At 39.2% G+C, this 21223-nt stretch overlaps 1 protein-coding gene across 1 annotated transcript in view; it reads left to right on the forward strand.

Moving 5' to 3' along the window:
• Positions 1–254: 254 nt before the first annotated feature.
• Positions 255–21223, forward strand: part of LOC131075816 (probable metal-nicotianamine transporter YSL6) — a 242704-nt gene continuing 221735 nt past the window's right edge. Inside the window, exon 1 of the mRNA XM_058012717.2 lies at positions 255–802. Within this exon, the coding sequence (XP_057868700.1) occupies positions 472–802 (331 nt within the window). The 5' untranslated portion in view covers positions 255–471. The remainder of the gene's footprint in view (positions 803–21223) is intronic.

Genomic DNA, 21223 nt, shown 5'->3' on the forward strand with positions numbered 1-21223 from the left:
ATAGTAAAAAATCAGACATTCAAAGAAATATGAAGATAATTTAAGAGTGCTATTCCTTCCTTGATCCCTTAAATTATTTAATATTGTAAAAACGTCATTAAAAATCAATCAATCATTCATTCATTATCATTAAAAGAGCTGCCTAAAGAGAACATATAAATGATACCTTTTCCTATCACTCAAGTACTGGACCCCACACTCTCTCCTCTCCCCTGTCCTAATCAATTAAAAATATTCAGTACACGTTTAGCCGGGAGATGCAAATCAGATAGGAATCGGAATCTTCAAAACTAAAAAATAGTAATCGTAAGGATAAGCTGGTAGATGGAGTTGAGTGTAAATTTGTTCAATGGTAGGTAGTGTACCGATGGTCATTAGCGACAAGATTTGATTTTCTTACAGGTAACTCCGAATACAATAAAATCTGATGCCAAAACTCGAACCAGGGGCATAGGAGAGAGTGTGAGAGAAATGGAGAGGGCGTTGTTATTGCCGGAAGCGGAAGCGGAAGAAGAAGCAGTAGTAGAAGAGGTGGGGAGATGGCAGGATCAAATCACAGTGCGTGGTGTGGTGGTGAGCGGTGTGTTGGGCGGAGTGTTTTGTGTGATAACGCACAAGTTGAATCTGACAGTGGGAATCATTCCTTCTCTCAATGTGGCGGCTGGCCTCCTCGGCTTCTTCCTTGTCAAGTCATGGATTGCCCTCCTGTCCAAGCTTCGAATCTGGACAACCCCCTTCACCAAGCAGGAGAACACTGTCATTCAGACCTGTGTCGTTGCCTGCTACGGCATCGCTTTTAGTGGTAAATCTTCATCTCACATTTCTCTCAAACCCTTCCATATCCTTTATCAGCTTTTCATTATTTCTTTACTCATTCTCTCTGCTTGATTAGTCATAGCTTCTCATTAAACACTATCAAAATGTTCTCTCTTCATTATTTGTTTCAAAGCTTGTTGTTTTGTACTTTTCTATGTTGTCTATTTTAGATTTGCGTTTCCTTTCAGTCCTGTATATTATTCAGCTTCTTCACATTCGTTTTGAACTTCTCATCTCTTCTAACAGTTCTTTGATGCTACAATGTATGAAAGTTTCTTCTAAACCGACAGAAACTAATCACGGGACTGTCTAGAGCTGGTCTATTTAGGATCTTTGATCTATTTTTCAAAGTTTAAAATATTGTTTTTGACTTTCCATTCCACGCTTTTCGTTCGTCTTTGTATTGCTGACCTGACATTTTGTTGTCACATCAGGCTTCCCTCATCTAATATTCTGGAATATATCGCGTCAAATTTTATACCATTAAACGTCTTGCTTCTCTGCGAGATTTCTCCTAATGGCAATTATGCCTCGCTCGTTTAATATTCTGGAATATATTTCGTCAAATTTCTACTATACAATGTCTTGTTTCTCCACGACTTTTCTCCTAATACTAATTCTGCTTTGCTTTCATTTTTTATTGCTATGTAATTCAGGTCAATTAGCGCTTTTCCTTTCTTATCGAGTCAGACTGCCTAAGGAGCTTTGCGTAGTAAAAATCCTTGTTACCATGTTGACATTGTCGATTCAGCAGAATCGAAATCTATTCTATTGATTACTTTGAGTTTTAACTTGTAAACAATGATATATGCTTCAAAGAATGGTTGAATACTATTCTGAATTCTCAAATCTTTAATAGTGCAAATTACATAATATACTTTGCCGGCAACATGCATCTATCGTGTGTGCTATAGCTAGGTTATACTTGTATGGTTGTAGCATAAATTATGATTGTTGGCAGCAACATGCTATAGGGAAAAGTTGTATATTCATGTAATTTGGAACGAAAGTAAACCTGTGTACGACTACGTATACAACTTATATAATTGAAACTGCAGTCATGAAAAACCTCATTTGCTTCTTTATTTTGATATGGTATCAGACTTGGTTGTGCGGAGATATCAATTAAAAATTTAAAGCTAATTCCATGAGAGAAGTTTTGGGATATTCCCACGGTTGTACAGCAAGACTGTTGCATCCTGGAGATTTGTAGGAAAAAAATTAATGTGCATGAAAAGCAACGATTTGAAGAATACACGGAAGTCGGAAATTTCTCCATGAAGAAACTGCGACAGGGAGATATTTTTATACGATGGCCCAGTTGGAGAACGGGAAAGACAACATTGATTTGCACAAGGAACTAGGGAATGTCCACGGAGTAATATAAGTAATGCAGTTCATGCTTTTAAGTAGAAATAATTTAACTTTTTTTAAACAGAATTAATAAATTACATACACAAAAGCACTTGCGCAATCTAGGGACAAAAAGGATAAAGAGGTCTAGCTAAGATAAGAAAGTCCATCGTGGGCAAGGCGTACGTTACCAGATTGGATCCTGCCTTGGGGCAAAGAAAAGTATTGGAGCCGAGACTCACCATCGGACAAGTGATAGGAACAACTTCTGGAAATTGCTCATGATCTGGAAAAATGGCAACTGATTATAAAAACACAAAATCAGAAATCTATATGAAATTTTTTTAATGAAATCTGATTAACAGGTTCTAATAAAATTTTTAAGATCCAGAGCTAAAGTTCCTTGGAACTAGATCTGAAGCTGATCCATAGTTGAAGCTGTTGGGATTTAGATCTAAAGTTGTTAGGGTATAAATGTGAAAGTCTATCATTTTAACTCAAATCTTACAACTGAAAATTGGAAATTTCTGAAATAACATCTTGAACATATGAACGACAAAAAGAAACTAACTCCAAGAACTGGATAAGAATCTATATGAGGTTATGGAGCATTTGACTTTTGGTTGCACATTAACCAATGTTTGGTTAGAATGGGTCATGAAAATTGATAATTACTGAGATAAAGCTTTAGTTGTTGCAAAAATGTAATAGGTTGATTAAGAGTTTACCTTTTTGGTACCCCTTTGAAACTTTGCCTTTAGTCAAGTTTGCACTCAAGAACCACTTCATTTTTGTCACGTTATGCACTCAAGAACCACTTCAATGTTAACCAAGTTTTCTTTCTTGTCAAATTGTAAAGTTATCAGGTCATTGTCTAGTTTTTCAATTAATAATGCTTGCAGAATTTTTTAAGATGAAATATGCCAAAGAGAGATGAAGTTTCTTGACTAATGATAGCTCCAAAATTGAAAGAAGAGAAAGAATCGTTGAATATGAAAACAAGAATTGACAAATGTCAAAGAGGAATTCTCAATCACTCCTTTGATTGCAGATATCAACTCAATGGTAGCCCACAACAAACAAAGACAAGTGGAAGATGAAGCACACTTTTCAAAGGTGGCTAAGTCATAAGAAAAATGTGACGAGCAAAAATGTCTAAATAGTCAACTTGGTGCTATTCTAGGGTGGAAATGTAATGGGCACCCTAGAATGCCCAAAAACTAACCCCACTGCTGATAGGAATTTAGTCAAACAGTTTGCAGCCAATTCCTTATTCCTCCGTTTAATGTTTCAATGTTTTTTTTGTTTTAAGTCTTTGCACAGGTATGAAACCACATAACATGAACTAAAAAGAATTTACAATAATAGGCAAGCTGGAAATTGAACTACTGTTGTTATAATATTATTTCCAGAATTAACAAACTCAAATACAAAACAGGTTATTTTCAACTCACTAATTACTCCAGCATTTTGACATAATGTTCCAACAAAAGTTTCTAATTCTGCTGCTACAGTAACATGAATAGTGCTGCATGAATAGTGCCGCGTGAATAGTGCCAGGTGAATAGTACCCACGTGAATAGTGCCGCGTGAATAGTGTCGCATGAATAGTACCCACGTGAATAGTGTCGCGTGAATAGTACCTGCGTGAATAGTGTCGCGGCCTGTAGCTGGAAATGCAACCAAATAATGCTGTTGCTTGTAGCTGGAAATGCAACCAAATAATGTTGCTGCCTGTGGCTGAAAAATGCACCCAATCTGCCTGTAAATGAAGCTGATCGCAAAGGATTCCAAAGGCCAAACCCCAAGGGAATGACGTCTAGAATGTCACAAGAGAGGATAGACGTCCTCTAATGCCAAGAACGGATCTGCAACTCACACACCAAATTCTTCTCATATTCAACCTGCCCAATGAAGCCACAAAAGCTCCCTTTTATTCTTTCTCCAAGGGGCGACCCAACTCACTCAAACAATGTGGGATAAAACATGTTCAATATAAAACATATTAAAATATTCACTTATGTCTCCCTTGGTTGCCCCTTTGATTTACACATATCTCCATAAAATAAATATTAAAGTAACACTTTAATATTTTACAATTAAATTAAATGTTACTTTAATAAAACTTCAGGCATTAAAATATATTAGCAATCGGACTCCGAATAGCGTGAGTGATAGCTCGTCGGAAAGCTCTCGCCAAGGAGTATCAAATCCAATCACCAAAACTAGCCTCCGTTGTGTCCTGCTGACTTACTAAAAATAGTAAGTATGCCTGAAACTAAGTAAATCAACTTCGTTTTGGCCCAAACTGGAAATGACTAGGCCAAAACACTCCAGGATCCCTTTAAACCCTTCGTTAGCCCTCGGGACCATGTAGAGCTAGGCTAACGCACATATGCTTGGTCAATCTGCTAGAGTGGGGACATTACAGTCCGCCCCCCTTGAAATTGCTTGTCCTCAAGCAATCTCAGTCCAGCCTGCTGTATCACTTGCTCATTCTCCCATGTAGCATCTTCCTCCGGCAGGTCTCTCCATTTGACCAAATACTCCTTCACTATACTGTTTCTGAGTTTCCTCACTCTGGTGTCTAGAATAGCCTCAGGTACTAACACGAGCTTCCCCTCCTCATCCAAAGGGGGTAAATCTGCAGAAGGTACTACACTCTGACCAATAGCTTTCTTAAGCCTAGACACATGAAATATATTGTGTACTCGACTGCCCTCTGGAAGCTCAAGCTCATAGGCGATTTTGCCCACTCTGCGAATCACCCTGTAGGGACCATAAAATCTAGGCTTCAGCTTCTCTGCCCCGCTCCTCTTGAGAGATGACTGCCTATATGGCTGTAGCCTCAAGTATACCATATCCCCTACCTCGAAACTGCGCTCTACCCTGTGCTGATCAGCATACAACTTTTGTTGATTCTGAGCTTGTTGTATGTTCTCCTTGAGCACTCTCAGGATATCCTGACTATCCTGCAATAAGTCTTTCGCTTTGGGCACCCTGCTGTCCCCCAAAACCAGATCCATGAAGCTTGGTGCTTCATAACCATAAAGTGCCATGAAGGGTGTCATCCTGATGGACATATGATATGTAGTGTTGTAACAGTATTCTCCCATATGTAACCATCTAACCCAAGCCCTTTGCTGTGTAGTCACATAGTTCCTCAAATATCCCTCCACCCATTTATTCACAATCTCCGTCTGCCCATCTGTTTGCGGATGATAACTAGTGCTGGGTGTAAGATCTGTGCCACACAACGTAAACAACTCTTGCCAGAAAATACTCATAAATTTACTATCCCGATCACTGACAATGAATCTAGGTAGCCCATGTAACCTGAATATCTCTCTGAAGAAAAGATCTGCCACCTGTGCTGCTGTGTAAGTGGACGGAATAGCAAAGAAGTGAGCGAACTTCGTTAAGCGGTCTACCACCACATAGATGCAATCCCTCCCTTGCACTCGTGGCAACCCAGTGATAAAGTCCATTGAAATACTTTCCCATTTCCTATCTGGGATGGGTAAGGGCTGTAGTAAACCTGCAGGGAACGTGTGCTCTCCCTTATTCTGCTGGCAAACTGCACACTCCCTGACATACCTCTGAACATCATCCTTGAGCCTTCTCCATGAGAATCGCTCTCGGATCTGCCTATAGGTCTTGAAGACCCCCGGATGCCCAGCTGTAGGTGCATCATGAAATGCCCTAAGTATCGCTTCTCTCAACTGTGATGACGGAATCAAGTAAACTCTGTCCTGAAATCTGATCAATCCATCTATCACCTCATAGCGATCATCCTGCGTAGTACCTGAAATCAAACTAGACGCCCAAGTATCCCCGACATACTCTGCTATAATCTTATCCCTCCAATCTCCTGTAATCTCTGCAAGAGCACAAATGTGAGGTCTTCTGGATAAGGCATCAGCTACTACATTCCTCTTCCCTTTGACAAACTCAATGTCAAAGTCATAAGCCTGCAATTTAGTGACCCACTTCTGCTGCCTGTCATTCAAGTCTCGCTGGCTCATGAAATACTTTATGTTATTGTGATCCGTCTTGATCACAAACTTCCCTCCAACCAAGTAGGATCGGAATTTGGCCAAGGCATGCATGATGGCCAACATCTCAGATACCGGTTCTCCCCTATTTTGGCTGGGTCTTGGTCCTGGTCCGTGCCCGGTCCTGGTCCTGGTCCGGTTCGCTCTGGGTCCCACCCGGGTCCTGCCCAGGCGGCTGGGTTCCCTGTGGGTCCTGCCATGCAGGACCCACAAGGAACCCAGCCGCTTGGGCAGGACCCGGGTGGGACCCAGGGCGAACCCAGGAGGATCTGGGTGAACCCAGGAGGACCCGGGTGAACCCAGGCCCGTGGGTTCCCAAAAACGGGGCCCACGGGTTAGCAAGCATTTAAAAACAATAAAAAAACAATATTTTTAATCATATTCATAATTTGCAAAAAAGATAATATTCAAGTTTCAAGTTTCAAAATGTGAAAATGTCATGACACAATAAAGTATAAAGTTAAACATTCAAATTACAAGCCATCTATGGGATTTAAATTCCATATTCATCTTCATCTGAAGCATCCAACCCAAGCCATTAATTCAGAATATTTATTGGCATTGGCAATTATGGATTTATGATTTATTGATTTATGATTTATCTGTTATCATCTATGTATCATTGTATGGGAAAGTTACATTGTATGTTTGATGTTTCATATTTGTATGTTTGAACTGTGAACATATATAATTTTGATGTTTGAAGTTTGAACATATATATATATATATTAAAAAAAATTAAAATATATATATATATATATGTACGGACGAACCCGTACCCGTACCCAAATTTTTTTTTTTTTGCCGAATCCGCGAACCCGTACCCGAATCCGAACCCGAATCCGAACCGGAACCGGTAACTTAGGCCAACATCTCACGATCATAAATAGAATAGCTCCTCTCCACACCTCGGAGCTTCCTAGTCTCAAAAGCAATGGGGTGCTTCTCCTGCATCAATACTGCTCCAATCCCATCACCCGATGCATCACAATGAAGCTCAAAGGGCTTCGTGAAGTCTGGTAGAGCTAGAACTGGACACGAAGACATCACCTGCTTGAAATGCTCAAAACACCTCTGTGCTGCCTCTGTCCACATGAAGGCCCCCTTCTTAGTAAGATCTGTCAAGGGAGCAGCTGTCTGAGAAAACCCCTTAACAAATCTCCTATAAAAACCACATAAGCCAAAGAACCCCTTAAGCTGAGTAAGGTTCGTAGGTGTGGGCCAATCAACAATAGCTCTAATCTTTTCAGGATCCACCCGAACTCCCTTTGCACTGATAATATGACCAAGGTACAAAAGCTCTGTCATCCCGAACTCACACTTAGACTCCTTGGCATACAGGGACTCTCTCTCCAAAATAGATAGCACCTCCTCAAGATGTTGTAAATGCTCCCCCCATGTCTTGCTAAAGATCAAAATATCATCAAAGAAAATCAAAACGTATCTCCTCAATTGCCCCCTAAACACCTGGTTCATGCAACTCTGAAAAGTAGCAGGAGCATTGGTTAGCCCAAATGGCATAACCAGAAACTCAAAATGACCATAGTGACACCGAAAAGCTGTTTTCTCAATGTCCTCTGCTCTCATACTGATCTGATGATACCCTGATCTCAAATCTATCTTTGTGAATATACATGCCCCATGTAGCTCATCTATCAGCTCATCTATCCACGGAATGGGGTACCTGTTCTTAATGGTTTTTTTGTTCAAGGCCCTGTAGTCAATGCACATGCGCATTGTTCCATCCTTCTTCTTAACCAAGACAACTGCTGAAGCAAATGGGCTTTTGCTTGGCCTGATGTGTCCCATTTCCAACAACTCCTTAATTGCCTTCTCTATCTCATCCTTATGTTTCTTAGGATGACGATAGGGAGTGATCATCACTGGTTTGGCTCCCTCCTCGAGCTCAATAACATGCTCTGCACCCCTATCGGGAGGAACCCCATGAGGAATATCACCAAATACCTTGGCATGCCTGTCAAGTATCTCCTGTATATCTGGTGGATGACTCTTCACTCGAGGCTCCGGTGAAGCTGGCATAACTAAGCACTCTGTTGCCTACTCTATGTCATTATGTCGAAAAAGTCTCTCCATTCTCCTCAAAGACACTACCCTGCAACTCCCATCTGAAAGTCCCTTGAGCACAACAGTCCTACCCTCATGCTGAAACCTCATCTCCAACTTCGCTAGATTGAAAGTGAACTCAACCAGCGATGCCATCCATGTCATACCGAGGATGACGTCGTAATCTCCCATGTCCACAACATAGAAATCATCCTCCAACTCATAACCATCTCCAAATCTAATGTGAAGATTCGAAACCTTCTGAGTACATAATAGCTTTTGGCCATTAGCCACCATGACTCTAAAACCATCATGCTCCTCTGTCTGTAAGCCTCTCCTGGCTACCAACTGTGTATCAATAAAGTTATGCGTAGCCCCAGTGTCAATAAGGGAAATCACCTTCTGTCCCTGGATAGTACCTCTCACCTTAAAGGTGATTGCCTTCTGAGCCCCGGTTAACCGTGCCAATGATCTGTCATCCTCAGCAGTTCTGCTCCTCTCTGTAGTACTACTCTCATCTGAATCGGAGTGCTGATCCTCCCCCTCTGACTCTGACTCCTCTGCTGAAAAATACTCCATTTGATTTGCCTTAGCCTTGAGAGGGCATTTATGAGATAAGTCCCAAGGCTCTCTACACTGGAAGCACAGTTTCTTCTTTCGAAGTTCATTCAAGGTTTCACTGTCTAGTCCTTTTGATCCTTCTTTGGGTTTGTTATACTCTTTCTGAAATGGTTTTTTGTCTTTGTCCTTGCGGTAGGAAGAATCTGTTGAATGGTATTTTCCTTTGTATACCGAAGGGGCTAAATCTCGTGCCTTTTTAGTTGCTTCTGCTAAGGTGAGTGGATCATGTCCCTTCACCCAACCACGTAATGGATCAGCAAGCCCATCACAAAATAACACCACCAATCTCCTAGGAGAGATATCAGTAACAAGTACAGACAACCGCTGAAACTCGGCGATGTAAGCATCCACCGAACCTGTCTGTTTTAACTGTGCTAGCTCCTTGAAATGTAACTCGGGATCCCTAGTGTCAAATCTCTCAATCAATCTTTCTGTGAATTCCTCATAGGATGTAATCTGATTATGCCCCAGAGTCACCATGCCATGATGCCACCATTCATGCGCAACGCCGTCCAAATGCATAGCCGCATACTTGATAGCCTCCTCCTCAGGCATAGGATTAAGCTGTAAGTATGTATCTACCTTCTGCACCCAAGCTCGTGCAGTCATCTTCCTTGAAGCATCATAATAAGGCAAGGAAAGTTTTCCAACTTTCTTTCTTAGCTCAAAATTCTGATTCCTCCCTCCTGCTCTAGGCATATGTCTCATCCTCAAGTCCATATAATCTCTGAGGGAAATATCCGCCTAAAACTCGGGTCCACTGGCCTCCCAGTCCCTCCTGAACTGACCCTGTAACTCAGTAATCTGCGGTTCGTTCACTGGTTGAACCGGATCCCTAGGTGGAAAGGTGGGTAGAAGAGGTCTCGAGCTCGTTGTTCGAGCTGGGTGTGCAATGTGTCTAAAGTTATCCGCCTCAATCCCATTGTTGCCATGTCCATTATTACCATTAATGTTATTCTCAGGGCCATTGTTGTTGCCTCGGTCTCCATTATTATCATTGCCCCTATTGTTATCGTTTCCCCCATTGTTATTGTCTCCATTGTTGGCATCACCTGGATTAATATTAACGCCCATCTGTCTAGCCATAAGCTGCAACATCATGTCCATTCGCCTATTCTGCTCCTGCTGCATACGCTGCCCTTGCTCTAACGTACCCAGTAACTGTCTGAACATTACCTCCCCCTGATCTGGAACGATATTCCTCTCATCTCGGTCACCCATACTGCTGTCCTGATCGAAGAATATTTCCTCTATGTCTGTATGACTGGATTCTATGTCCACCTGCACGGATGAACTAGACTGCTCACTCTGACTATCCGGATTTCTATTTTGTTTGGCCCTGGTATTGCGAAAATTATAATGCCCCTGTCGCATGCTCAATCATACATTCTGGACCTGTTTTATTTCTGCAATATGTTTTGGTGAAAGTTTCCCACAAGATGGCAGAATCTTCTGCTCTGATACCACTGGAATGGGCACCCTAGAATGCCCAAAAACTAACCCCACTGCTGATAGGAATTTAGTCAAACAGTTTGCAGCCAATTCCTTATTCCTCCGTTTAATGTTTCAATGTTTTTTTTGTTTTAAGTCTTTGCACAGGTATGAAACCACATAACATGAACTAAAAAGAATTTACAATAATAGGCAAGCTGGAAATTGAACTACTGCTGTTATAATATTATTTCCAGAATTAACAAACTCAAATACAAAGCAGGTTATTTTCAACTCACTAATTACTCCAGCATTTTGACATAATGTTCCAACAAAAGTTTCTAATTCTGCAGCTACAGTAACATGAATAGTGCTGCATGAATAGTGCCAGATGAATAGTGCCACGTGAATAGTGCCAGGTGAATAGTACCCGCGTGAATAGTGCCGCGTGAATAGTGTCGCGTGAATAGTACCCGCGTGAATAGTGTCGTGTGAATAGTACCCGCGTGAATAGTGTCGCGGCTATAGCTGGAAATGCAACCAAATAATGCTGCTGCTTGTAGCTGGAAATGCAACCAAATAATGCTGCTGCCTGTGACTGAAAAATGCACCCAATCTGCCTGTAAATGAAGCTGATCGCAAAGGATTCCAAAGGCCAAACCCCAAGGGAATGACGTCTAGAATGTCACAAGAGAGGATAGACGTCCTCTAATGCCAAGAACGGATCTGCAACTCACACACCAAATTCTTCTCATATTCAACCTGCCCAATGAAGCCACAAAAGCTCCCTTTTATTCTTTCTCCAAGGGGCGACCCAACTCACTCAAACAATGTGGGATAAAACATGTTCAATATAAAACATATTAAAATATTCACTTATGTCTCCCTTGGTTGCCCCCTTTGATTTACACATATCTCCATAAAATAAATATTAAAGTAACACTTTAATATTTTACAATTACATTAAATGTTACTTTAATAAAACTTCAGGCATTAAAATATATTAGCAATCGTACTCCGAATAGCGTGAGTGATAGCTCGTCGGAAAGCTCTCGCGAAGGAGTATCAAATCCAATCACCAAAACTAGCCTCCGTTGTGTCCTGCTGACTTACTAAAAATAGTAAGTATGCCTGAAACTAAGTAAATCAACTTCGTTTTGGCCCAAACTGGAAATGACTAGGCCAAAACACTCCAGGATCCCTTTAAACCCTTCGTTAGCCCTCGGGACCATGTAGAGCTAGGCTAACTATAATGTCCCCTTATTAGATATAGGCCAATTTAATAATAATAAATCTGTTTCAATACATTTATGATTTAAATTGATTAATTAGGAGATAATTACTATTCTTATTATCTGAATCAAATTGTTATTTCAATACTACAATGTAGTTATTTCTTAATCAAGAAATCATAAATGACATAAGTAGGATAAAGGTTTGAGACATACCTTATGTTAGATGAGTGTAGTCTTGTGAGGACAACCTGCACCCAAAAGAAAAGAAAACACCTACATACATGTTCAATTACAATTAGACCTAATTCTTTCTAATGCAAAAACAAATAGAAATTGGTATATGAGACATGAGAGGGGTTGCGTGGGTCCGTTATCTACCAATCCCAAGGAATGGTTGCTTCTAACCTCCTTGCTAGACTTGGCGGCACATGTTGCTTGTCCTTCAAGCCCATTACCCATACGCAACATCTTGTGAGTTCGGCATGGAGAGTGCAATCTGGTTCCTTGACTCCAAGGGTCCTTATGCCCACTTGTGAGCCCCTTGTCACCACTGGATTGCACCTCAAACCTCTTCCCACAAGATGCAGCAAATAGATTGAACCACTTCTTCAAGTGCATACATCTCATATGGAATATAACAACTTATAAATATATATGCATATTCCTCTAATTAATGTAGTTTGCTATACTAACGTTATTGTTATGCTCTCATACTTCTGTTTTTATTATATATATAATAACTGTTATCAATCCTTATAAAATTCTGCTCCTATTCTGAATTATAAATTGTGATTAATTCTTACATAATTCTGCTTTATTAATACATTACAGCTTAACTTTATTTCTCATTGAATATTAGCTTATAAATCTTCAATAATGAATTGCTTAAATTATTAAGTAATGCCACATACCTGGCCGTATGTTGTTTGCAAGTATAAATCAATTTCATTGAATGTTTTGAGAGCCAGACTTATCCCCCCCTTTCTTGTAGTTGGAACGATTGTCTTATACACTATTCAATGGCAATGGAAGTCATGTTGCAAAGGACACGACTCTTGGCTGTTCATAACCACCACTTTCCTTGCACCCTTTCACATCTATAAGCTACCGATTAATCTCTTAATTAATTCGCTGTCATATGATAATAAACCGTGCATTCCAGGTATCGGTTAGATTACAAATTTTGAATTATCCTTAACATTATTTACGGTTGGGTGTTTGTCTTAGACAGCAATTCCGATCTCTATATATGTTTATTTTATGCTCCCTTGGGTTTGCTAATGCATATTCTCATTCCACATTAAATTAATATTATCATAGAATTCAGACTGTTGTGCGAATGGTTGTAACCTTGTTGTATTATTCTTCTTCTTGCTGTTTGATATTATTCCAAACGTAATGCCATATCCTTTTTTTCCTTCAATCCTCGTTCAATGCTGAATAGTTCTCCCCTTGAATGCTGATTGTTTGATATGCCGATCTCTATCCCCAGACATGCCACCCAGAACAAGAATGTTACTGTCTGTAACTTAATAACAGTTCTGATGTGATCTGATCGATGGTGATTGTTGGAGCCACCGCTCCCTGTTTGAATCGCAATTACCCTTAGTGCCTTTGATTATCTTCCCCGCATTTAACTTAATGCTTTTGTCTAACAAGTCATTCGCTCTTCCTTAGTGTGGTTAAGGAGAGCGTTTAGTTTGTAGTCATAAATTGTTTATTTTGTAGATAGGTTTCTATCAATGATATCGTATTAATACGATATTAGTCCAAATAATAAATATAATGTATTTTGACAATATTTGTTATATTTTATATTTATTTTATATGGTAAATGTAATATTATATCATATTTTCAATATATCTATTTTATGTGTTTAATGGTAAAACTCCTTTTAATAGTTAATATAATATTAGTAATTGAAATATGAACGTTATATTAAAATAAAACGATAATAATAAATAATAATCATCATAAATAATAAATATTAATAATTGTATATTAAAGGAAAATCGTGAAGTCTCATAAATGAGACAATTTTCCAATATTATTAAATGTTAATTAATAAATGTTTTAATTATCGTCTTTATTTAATCCTATGCCCAAAGAGGGGTTATGACACTAACGCACATATGCTTGGTCAATCTGCTAGAGTGGGGACATTACAGGAAACACAATGGCAAAAATGTGCTCATATTCCAATAAATGGTGAATTTAGTACAGAGTCACACCTTAACAAGATGAAGACTAAATTAGTAATGATGGTGTTGGTTGAAAATTTTGTACACTTGGGGAATGTGCAAAATTGTGGTTTCAGCCACAGTGTGTGAGTATGATACTCTCATAATAATCTAATATGGGTGAGACAACAGTCTTTCTTCTTCTTTCAAGAAAAACTAAACTCTTTTCTCTTCACAGAAAAGTAATAGCAATTGGAAATAAATAATAGCAAATACATAAATGAGACCTTTTTGTAGGATTTTTGGAACATAAAGGGAAGCAAAGTTTCCATGAAAGCACAAAGACCTCCGTCACTTCCCCGGGACGGGAAAACAGAAATGAAAGCACAAAGTCTTCAGCATTTCTATTGTCCTATCAACCTTTTCAAAATGATAACAATGTACATCACACAACAGCTCAAAGTTTGTCTATATGATGCACTTTACTTTACATGCACAAGTCTTAAAAATAAAAGCAGCACAAAGTATACAAGTTATCTCCTTCCTTGAACTTTCCACACTAGTTTCAAATATGATAAGCAGCTCAAAGTCTGCAAGACCAAATCAAAAAACCAAACCTATATCTCAAAATGCAATTAGCAGCTCAAAGTCTGCAAGATTGAATTTAAATCCCTCTTGAATAACACCTTCAAACTCACAATCAATCTCTAAAAAATGTCGTCATATAACACCTTGAATCAACACAAAGTTTGAAAGCAATTTGCCTCTTTTAATTAGTGCAATCTGATTTACAACCAAGCTCAAAGTCGTAGAGTGTACATACAAACTGGTAGAGTTTTGTTGCATTGCCAAAAGATATCCATTACAATAGACCCCCTCAAGCATTTATAGGAGAGGAGCCTTGAGAAAAAGGTGGGAGGATCCTAACTAACTTGAGAAATTCTCTCAACCACCATGACTTATTCCAACTATAGTCCTAATCTAACTCAACTTGTAGTTGCTTTATATGTAATTACATTTTACGAAAACACAAGTGAAAGTTGCAATTACAAAACTTATTTTTACATGTAAGTTGTCAAAACAAAATTACAAGTACACAATTGAAACTATTCTATGTGTTCGAAGACACGACTTTAACTACATCATCCTTTGTCTGTGATGATCTTCATGCTGCTTCAGGATGCTAGAACCTGAAGTATTCAGGATTGGGGAAGACATCTCGAATCGGAATGGGAATTTGCATCCTTAATGATCTTTGTGTCTTTCGCCAGCGAACTTCAATCTTATCTTCTTGCTTTGGGTAGTATTGGCTTTTTAGGAGAGAAGTTCTTTGCAAGGCTGAAGTAAGAAGCCTATCTCTGTCTTGAAAGCAGTCTATGCTCTCAACCATTCATATCACTTATCCATCTCCTTGTGTGACTCTGCCATATGTTGAATTTCTTTCTTTGTATCGTCCTCCAATCTTGGAAACTACTTGCAAAATAAGGTCCATGTCTTAATCCATTGATTTGGTTGGCCGTGTGTGCAAACAAGACTGACAAGGGAAGGGATAAATTGATGCAAAAATGGGCTCACAAGTGAATTTTTGGTTCTGGAAACTGCATTACATGTGTGGAAAAACAAGGGCATTAGCTTGCAATTGTGGAGAACAAACATGCAACTTCATATGTGTAATGGATAACTACAAGTTTACACTTGTAATTGGACCTTTAAGACTCATTTTCAAGTGTTTTTGAGTGCATTTTGGACCAATTTCGGGTTCTGGAAGGCTGACTGCAAGTAAGAGAATATTACAACTTGCACTTGTAATCGGGTTTCAAAATTCCGATTGCAAGTAAATAGGAAAAAATTGCAAGAGGGGGAAATCATACAAATTTACAAATTGCATTCAAAGAACAAAATGATTTGGGAAGATCCAAAAAGCTTTATAAATAGACACGTTGAAAACCCTTGGCAGCCAAAACCGAGTTTTGTTTCAACCTCCAAGCAAGAAAAACGACATGAAGAGGAAAGAAGGAATAACACACAAAGGGTTTTTGCTCTCCACGTTGGAAGGAAGGATAAAAAACGCCCACAAACTCGTTGCAAGAGAGACCCAAACCGAACTAGCAAACACGTTGCAATAGAGATAAAAAAACGTGGCAAAACATGTCTATTAGGCCCAGCAAACGGAGGAGAAAAATTCTCCCACGTCTCTAGCATTCAATGCCCTCCTCCTAGCAAATCGGATTCAAACAAGAAATCCACAAAAATCGAGATCTTGGAGATTATGTGCAGGTCGGGTTCTTCTTTTGCAACTCCAAGTAAAAATGCCCTCCAAAAGATGCAATCGGGTTTCTAAATCCCCTTTGCAAGTTTTAAACTGCATTACTTTTACTTCAATTGGGCAAAATCGGGTTTCTAGGAGAAAAAAACACAAAAAGAAAGAACAAAACAACTTGTAATAGGGAAATAAAATGCCTATTACAACTAAAACAATAAAACATAAAAACTTGTAATAGGGAAATAAAATCCCTATTACAACTTACACGCACAAAGTAGATACTTTTATGAGAACTTACAAGTTCTCATTAAACTTGAAATTTTAAATTCACTTGCAATTTGTCCAAAAAGTTCCTACAAACAACTTAAAAGACAAAAAGGGGAAATGGGAAATAAAAAGCAAGTTACAAGTTACAAGTCTTTTATAAAGTTCACTTGTAATTGCTTGAAAAAACCCCTACAACACAAAAACAAAAGAAAACTCCTAACTTGCAAAAGAAGGAAAATTTCCCACTTGCAGTTAGGAGGAAAAAACCCGAATTTGAAGGAAAGACATAGCAAACGAACTCGGAATGCGATGAAATTTAAAACATGGATGAAGGATGAGCTGAAGATCAGTCCAGTTCAACAAGAAGCAAATTTTTTTTGCCTCGAGAAGCGTGCATTAGACTAAAATTTCCAACTTGCAGTGACTGCTCTGAAACTTGAAATTGCACAAAAAGCTAGGAAAATGAAGGCTAAAACTTACCAAAACTTGGACAATGATGGCAAAGATACCCCTGTTGGTTGAAAATTTTGTACACTTGGGGAAATATACAAAATTGTGGTTTCAACCACAGCACACGAGTAAAAAACTCTCCTAATTAAGGGAAGGCTCCCCCTATCTAACTAAAACTGAAATAAAAACAGGATGGTACAGTAGTCTTCCTTCTTTCTTTAAGAAAGACAATATCTTTTTCTCTTCACAGAAAAGGATAGCGATTGAATATGAACAGTAATAACCACTTTTAAGTAAAATGAGAGAAAGGAAATGAAGTTTCCTGAAAGCACAAAGACTTCCGTCACTTCCTTCGGGACAGGACAACAATATCAAGCTCAAAGACTTGACTATTGGAAGTCCTATCTACCCTTTGCTATACTAAATTTTACAATGAATAAAAGACGACAGCACAAAGACTAGAATAATTTATTCTTTTAACACAAAGACAAGAACTAATGCAAGCTCAAAGACTTGCTCCTATTTCTTATCAAACAATAATTTTTTCTCAAGAACAGACGCAAACTCAAAGACTTGCTACCCCTTCTAGAGATTTCCTATTTTAATTAATCTTCTCTACTTGCAGCTCAAGGACTTCAAATCAGATTGGACTAAGCTCCTTTAGAAACACTTTGCATAGAATAAATAAAAAGAATGAAACTCAAACTTGTAGCTCAAAGACTCAAAACTTGAGTAATCTTTCTTTATTATTCTTCAAATCCTTCAATTCACATACATAAGCTCAAAGACTTCTTGCTGTAAATTTGACAGAGTTTTTGTTTGCTTTTCCAAAAGATAAAGATTACAAAGGACCCTCTCTTCTATTTATAGGAGAGGAGCCTTGAGAAAAAGGTGGGAGAATCCTAACTAACTTGAGAAATTCCCTCAACCACCAAGACCTATTCAACAACTAATTATGACTTCATTAACTAACTAAGACTTATTCCAACTACAGTCCTAATCGGACACAACTTGTAGTTGCCTTACTAGTAATTACAAAAATGCAAGTGATGACAACTTGCCAAAAGGGAAACTACAAATCTGAAATTACAATTTTAAAATTTTACAACAAGTGTTAAAAACACTTAAGTTGCAACTCTTGAAGATACGAACAATTCGATCTTCTGAATAACTTTCTGCAATTCATCTGGATTCGGTTCATGAGTGTTCATAGCCACCACCCTAGTTTTTACGATGACATCATGGCATTCGCATAGCGTGGAATTCCCTTTTTCCAATGCTGACTGGATTTCCTGCAACTCAGTTTGATACTTAATCAATATTTGAATGGAAGTGACTGAGAATTGCTCACTTCTCCATTCATCATGAATCTTGAGTTGTAGGTCTGCAAGAACTTCTTCCTCGGGTAGCAGCTCATCATTCTGATTTAAAATGTTGCAGGATGCCTTTTTACAATGGGAGGTTACATCTTGAAAGACTGCTTCACGCAACTTTAAGGTTTCATCAATTTCTTCAATGAGTGATTTGAGAACAAGAGATTTGTTCTCCAGAAGTTCCTCATATTCAATGTACGTGACTCTGGAAGGAATTACGTCATGCACCTGAAGAACGCCCAACTGATGTTGAGGCATCTTTCGCCAGGAAACTAAATTTCCCTCAACCTTTTCCAAATTTAGTTTGAAAGCACCCAAGATTTGATTCAACTTATCTTCAATGATCTCCAATTTAACCATCGTTTCAAATACCTGTCTTATGACTTGTGAACATAAGTCATGCAGTTGATCAACCCAGGTGTCTAAGGCTTGAACCTTTTGGGTGGCTCTCTCGATACCTTGGATTGGTTCGTTGACCCTGGAAGAAATAGGTACTTGGCCTTCTCCACTTGAAGGTTGAGTAATACTTTGGATAGCTGCCATGAGTCTTTGATTCTCTACTTCCAGTTGATCTTTCTTGGTCAACACCTCATCATACCGTTGTACCAATGTAGCCACTGTTTGTTGAGCATTGTGCTTGACAACCTCATGAGTCTACTTACCCAGTTGAACTTTGGTGATCCGATAATCAGCTGCTTGCATTTCTTCAACTGGTTTATCTGATATTGGTTCAGCAATCTCTGCCACTCTCATCCGTTTTTCATCAACGATCACCCTTGAAACTATCTTTGCCCTCTTAACAGCTTTAGGTTTTGATTGTTTCAACTGTTGGTAGTCGAAGGGATCAGGTGAGATCACCCGCTTCTTCCTCTTTGCAGTGAAGGAACTGAGCCATGGAGGTAAAGCCATTAACTCTGATTCTAGGATAGAGGGAGAAGTAGTTTCTGTTTGAATAACAGTGGTGACCTTGGGAGAAGTGTTCGTCTGGATAGCCACCATAGTCTGCTGAGTGACGACAAGATGTGATGAAGATGTCATGAACTCATCAAAACAGGTCATAAAAGTATCAATATCAGACACAGGTACATATGAAGGATCTTTCGAAAAGATATTCAACAAATTTTTCTGAGGATGGTCTTGAGATGGTTCTGCTGCTGAAAGTGGGAGGACGTTCTGCGGAGATTCTGAAACTGAAGGGGTAGATTGAGAGCTCACATCTATCACAGGAGGAAACATGGGTACCTCAATAGGAAGTGAAGAAAGAGAATTATGTGGAGACTCTGTAGAAAGTGACTGAGGAGCATTATCAGATTGAGTTTCTTCCTTTGAAGCTTCAGGATCAATCACATGAATTTCCAACTGTGGCTTCTCCTTGCCTTGAACTGTTATTTCCTGAGGAGGAAGCACCATTGCACGGCTGACTCGTAGTTTAGTCCTCGTACTAGAAGAGGATGCACCTTCTTTGTTGTCTAGTTGAATTTCAGACTTCTGCCCAAGAGGACCTGTAGAATCATCTTCTTTCCCAACCTTAATCTTAATGAGCTTGACACCATTATTCTTAAGCCAGATATTGGTATTGGCAAGAACTGACTGAAATCTATCCAAGATAGAAGTGCCTTCCTTGTGGGACCAGTGGATAGAAGGAAGCGGAGCCTCATCAACATTCTGATTGACAAACTCAGTATCAAGAACGTTACCATCATCAATCATACCTTGTGGCACATTCACGAGGTTTAGATCCACAATCTGTTCTGCAGTGAGTCGGCAGTAATCCATCTTGCGAATCTCCTTTTCGGTACGAAGATCAGCCCAGATATCTTCTATCCGGTGTACATGGATGAAGGTCTTCTTGATCTTCTCCTTCATGCCTCGGTAATCGAAATCAGCTCTAGGTTTGAATTTTTTGAGTCTAATTTCCTGCAACTCAGTCTCCATAGCCCTGGCCTTGATTGAAGTCATTAGAGAATATTGACCAATCTTCAATGGGTTGTTGGAAGAAATACCCATGCCAACCTTGTGCTTAACTGACTGGTGTGTATGCACAGCCATGATCTGCCTTCCCAATTCCATGAGAATAATCTTATTTGTTGGGTACCGTGGGAGCATGTAAGGCTGCCCTCCATAGCATCCAACTCTCATGTAGGTAAAAGTTGGAAATTGGAGAAACAAACAACCATATTCTTTCACCTTTTCCCATGCTTCATCTGAGACTCTTTTGTTTTTCAGGTTCTTGTCAAATTGACACAAATAATGACCAAAGAAAGCGTCTTGAACCCTTCTGAAATGAGACCTACTTGATCTTAGAGGCAACTGATCACAGTATTCCCAAACTGATACAAGCATGCGGTCACCCTTCGTGGAAAGACCTGGGAAATGTCTAAGTGACGCAGCAATATACACGAGATATGAATTCATGTAGAAGGTGAAGGTAGTAGGGACGACCGCAAGTTGTTCACACAAAGCATCACTGATGATTTCACCCCAACAGATGTGCTGAGACTGCCTTACTAACATAATAAATTGGTACATCCAAGGTTCAAAAACATTGGAATGCTCCAATCCCATCATACGGCTAAGAAGAGTAATAGTATCACCGATCTCATTCTTGAAATCAGACCGATATAACTTTGCCCATCTGGTAAGCGCAGTGTGAGGTTCATGAATCCATTTGTTGATATGACGCTTACAGTCTTTCTCCCTTTTGGCAAAGTATCCAGCTGCACTTTGCTTAGAGATCTCTATATAAATGGTTTTGGAAGGTATTTAAAAAACCCTCTCTATAGCTTCTGCATCCAGGCAAATGATCACTTCCCCATCATCATTTCTAATGACTCGTGTCTCTTTGTGAAAATGATGAGCACATGCTAGAATAAATTCTGGTTCTAGGGCAGCAACTGGAAAGGATGCGACATGATAGATATGGCTGTCCAGCAACCGTTGCATATCACCCTCCTTCGGATCTTCAATCCTTTGTATGAATTCGGACATGTCAACATGCCCTATCTCAGTATCCTTGATATGATCAAGGGAAGAGGAGATCTGTGACTACGGAACTTCATTCTGGTATTTATCATACCTGTATTTCATCTTTTTTGGAGTGGGAGATGATGATAC

Source organism: Cryptomeria japonica, chromosome 10 (genome assembly GCF_030272615.1).
Source record: "Cryptomeria japonica chromosome 10, Sugi_1.0, whole genome shotgun sequence".
In the NCBI taxonomy this organism is placed as follows: domain Eukaryota; kingdom Viridiplantae; phylum Streptophyta; class Pinopsida; order Cupressales; family Cupressaceae; genus Cryptomeria; species Cryptomeria japonica.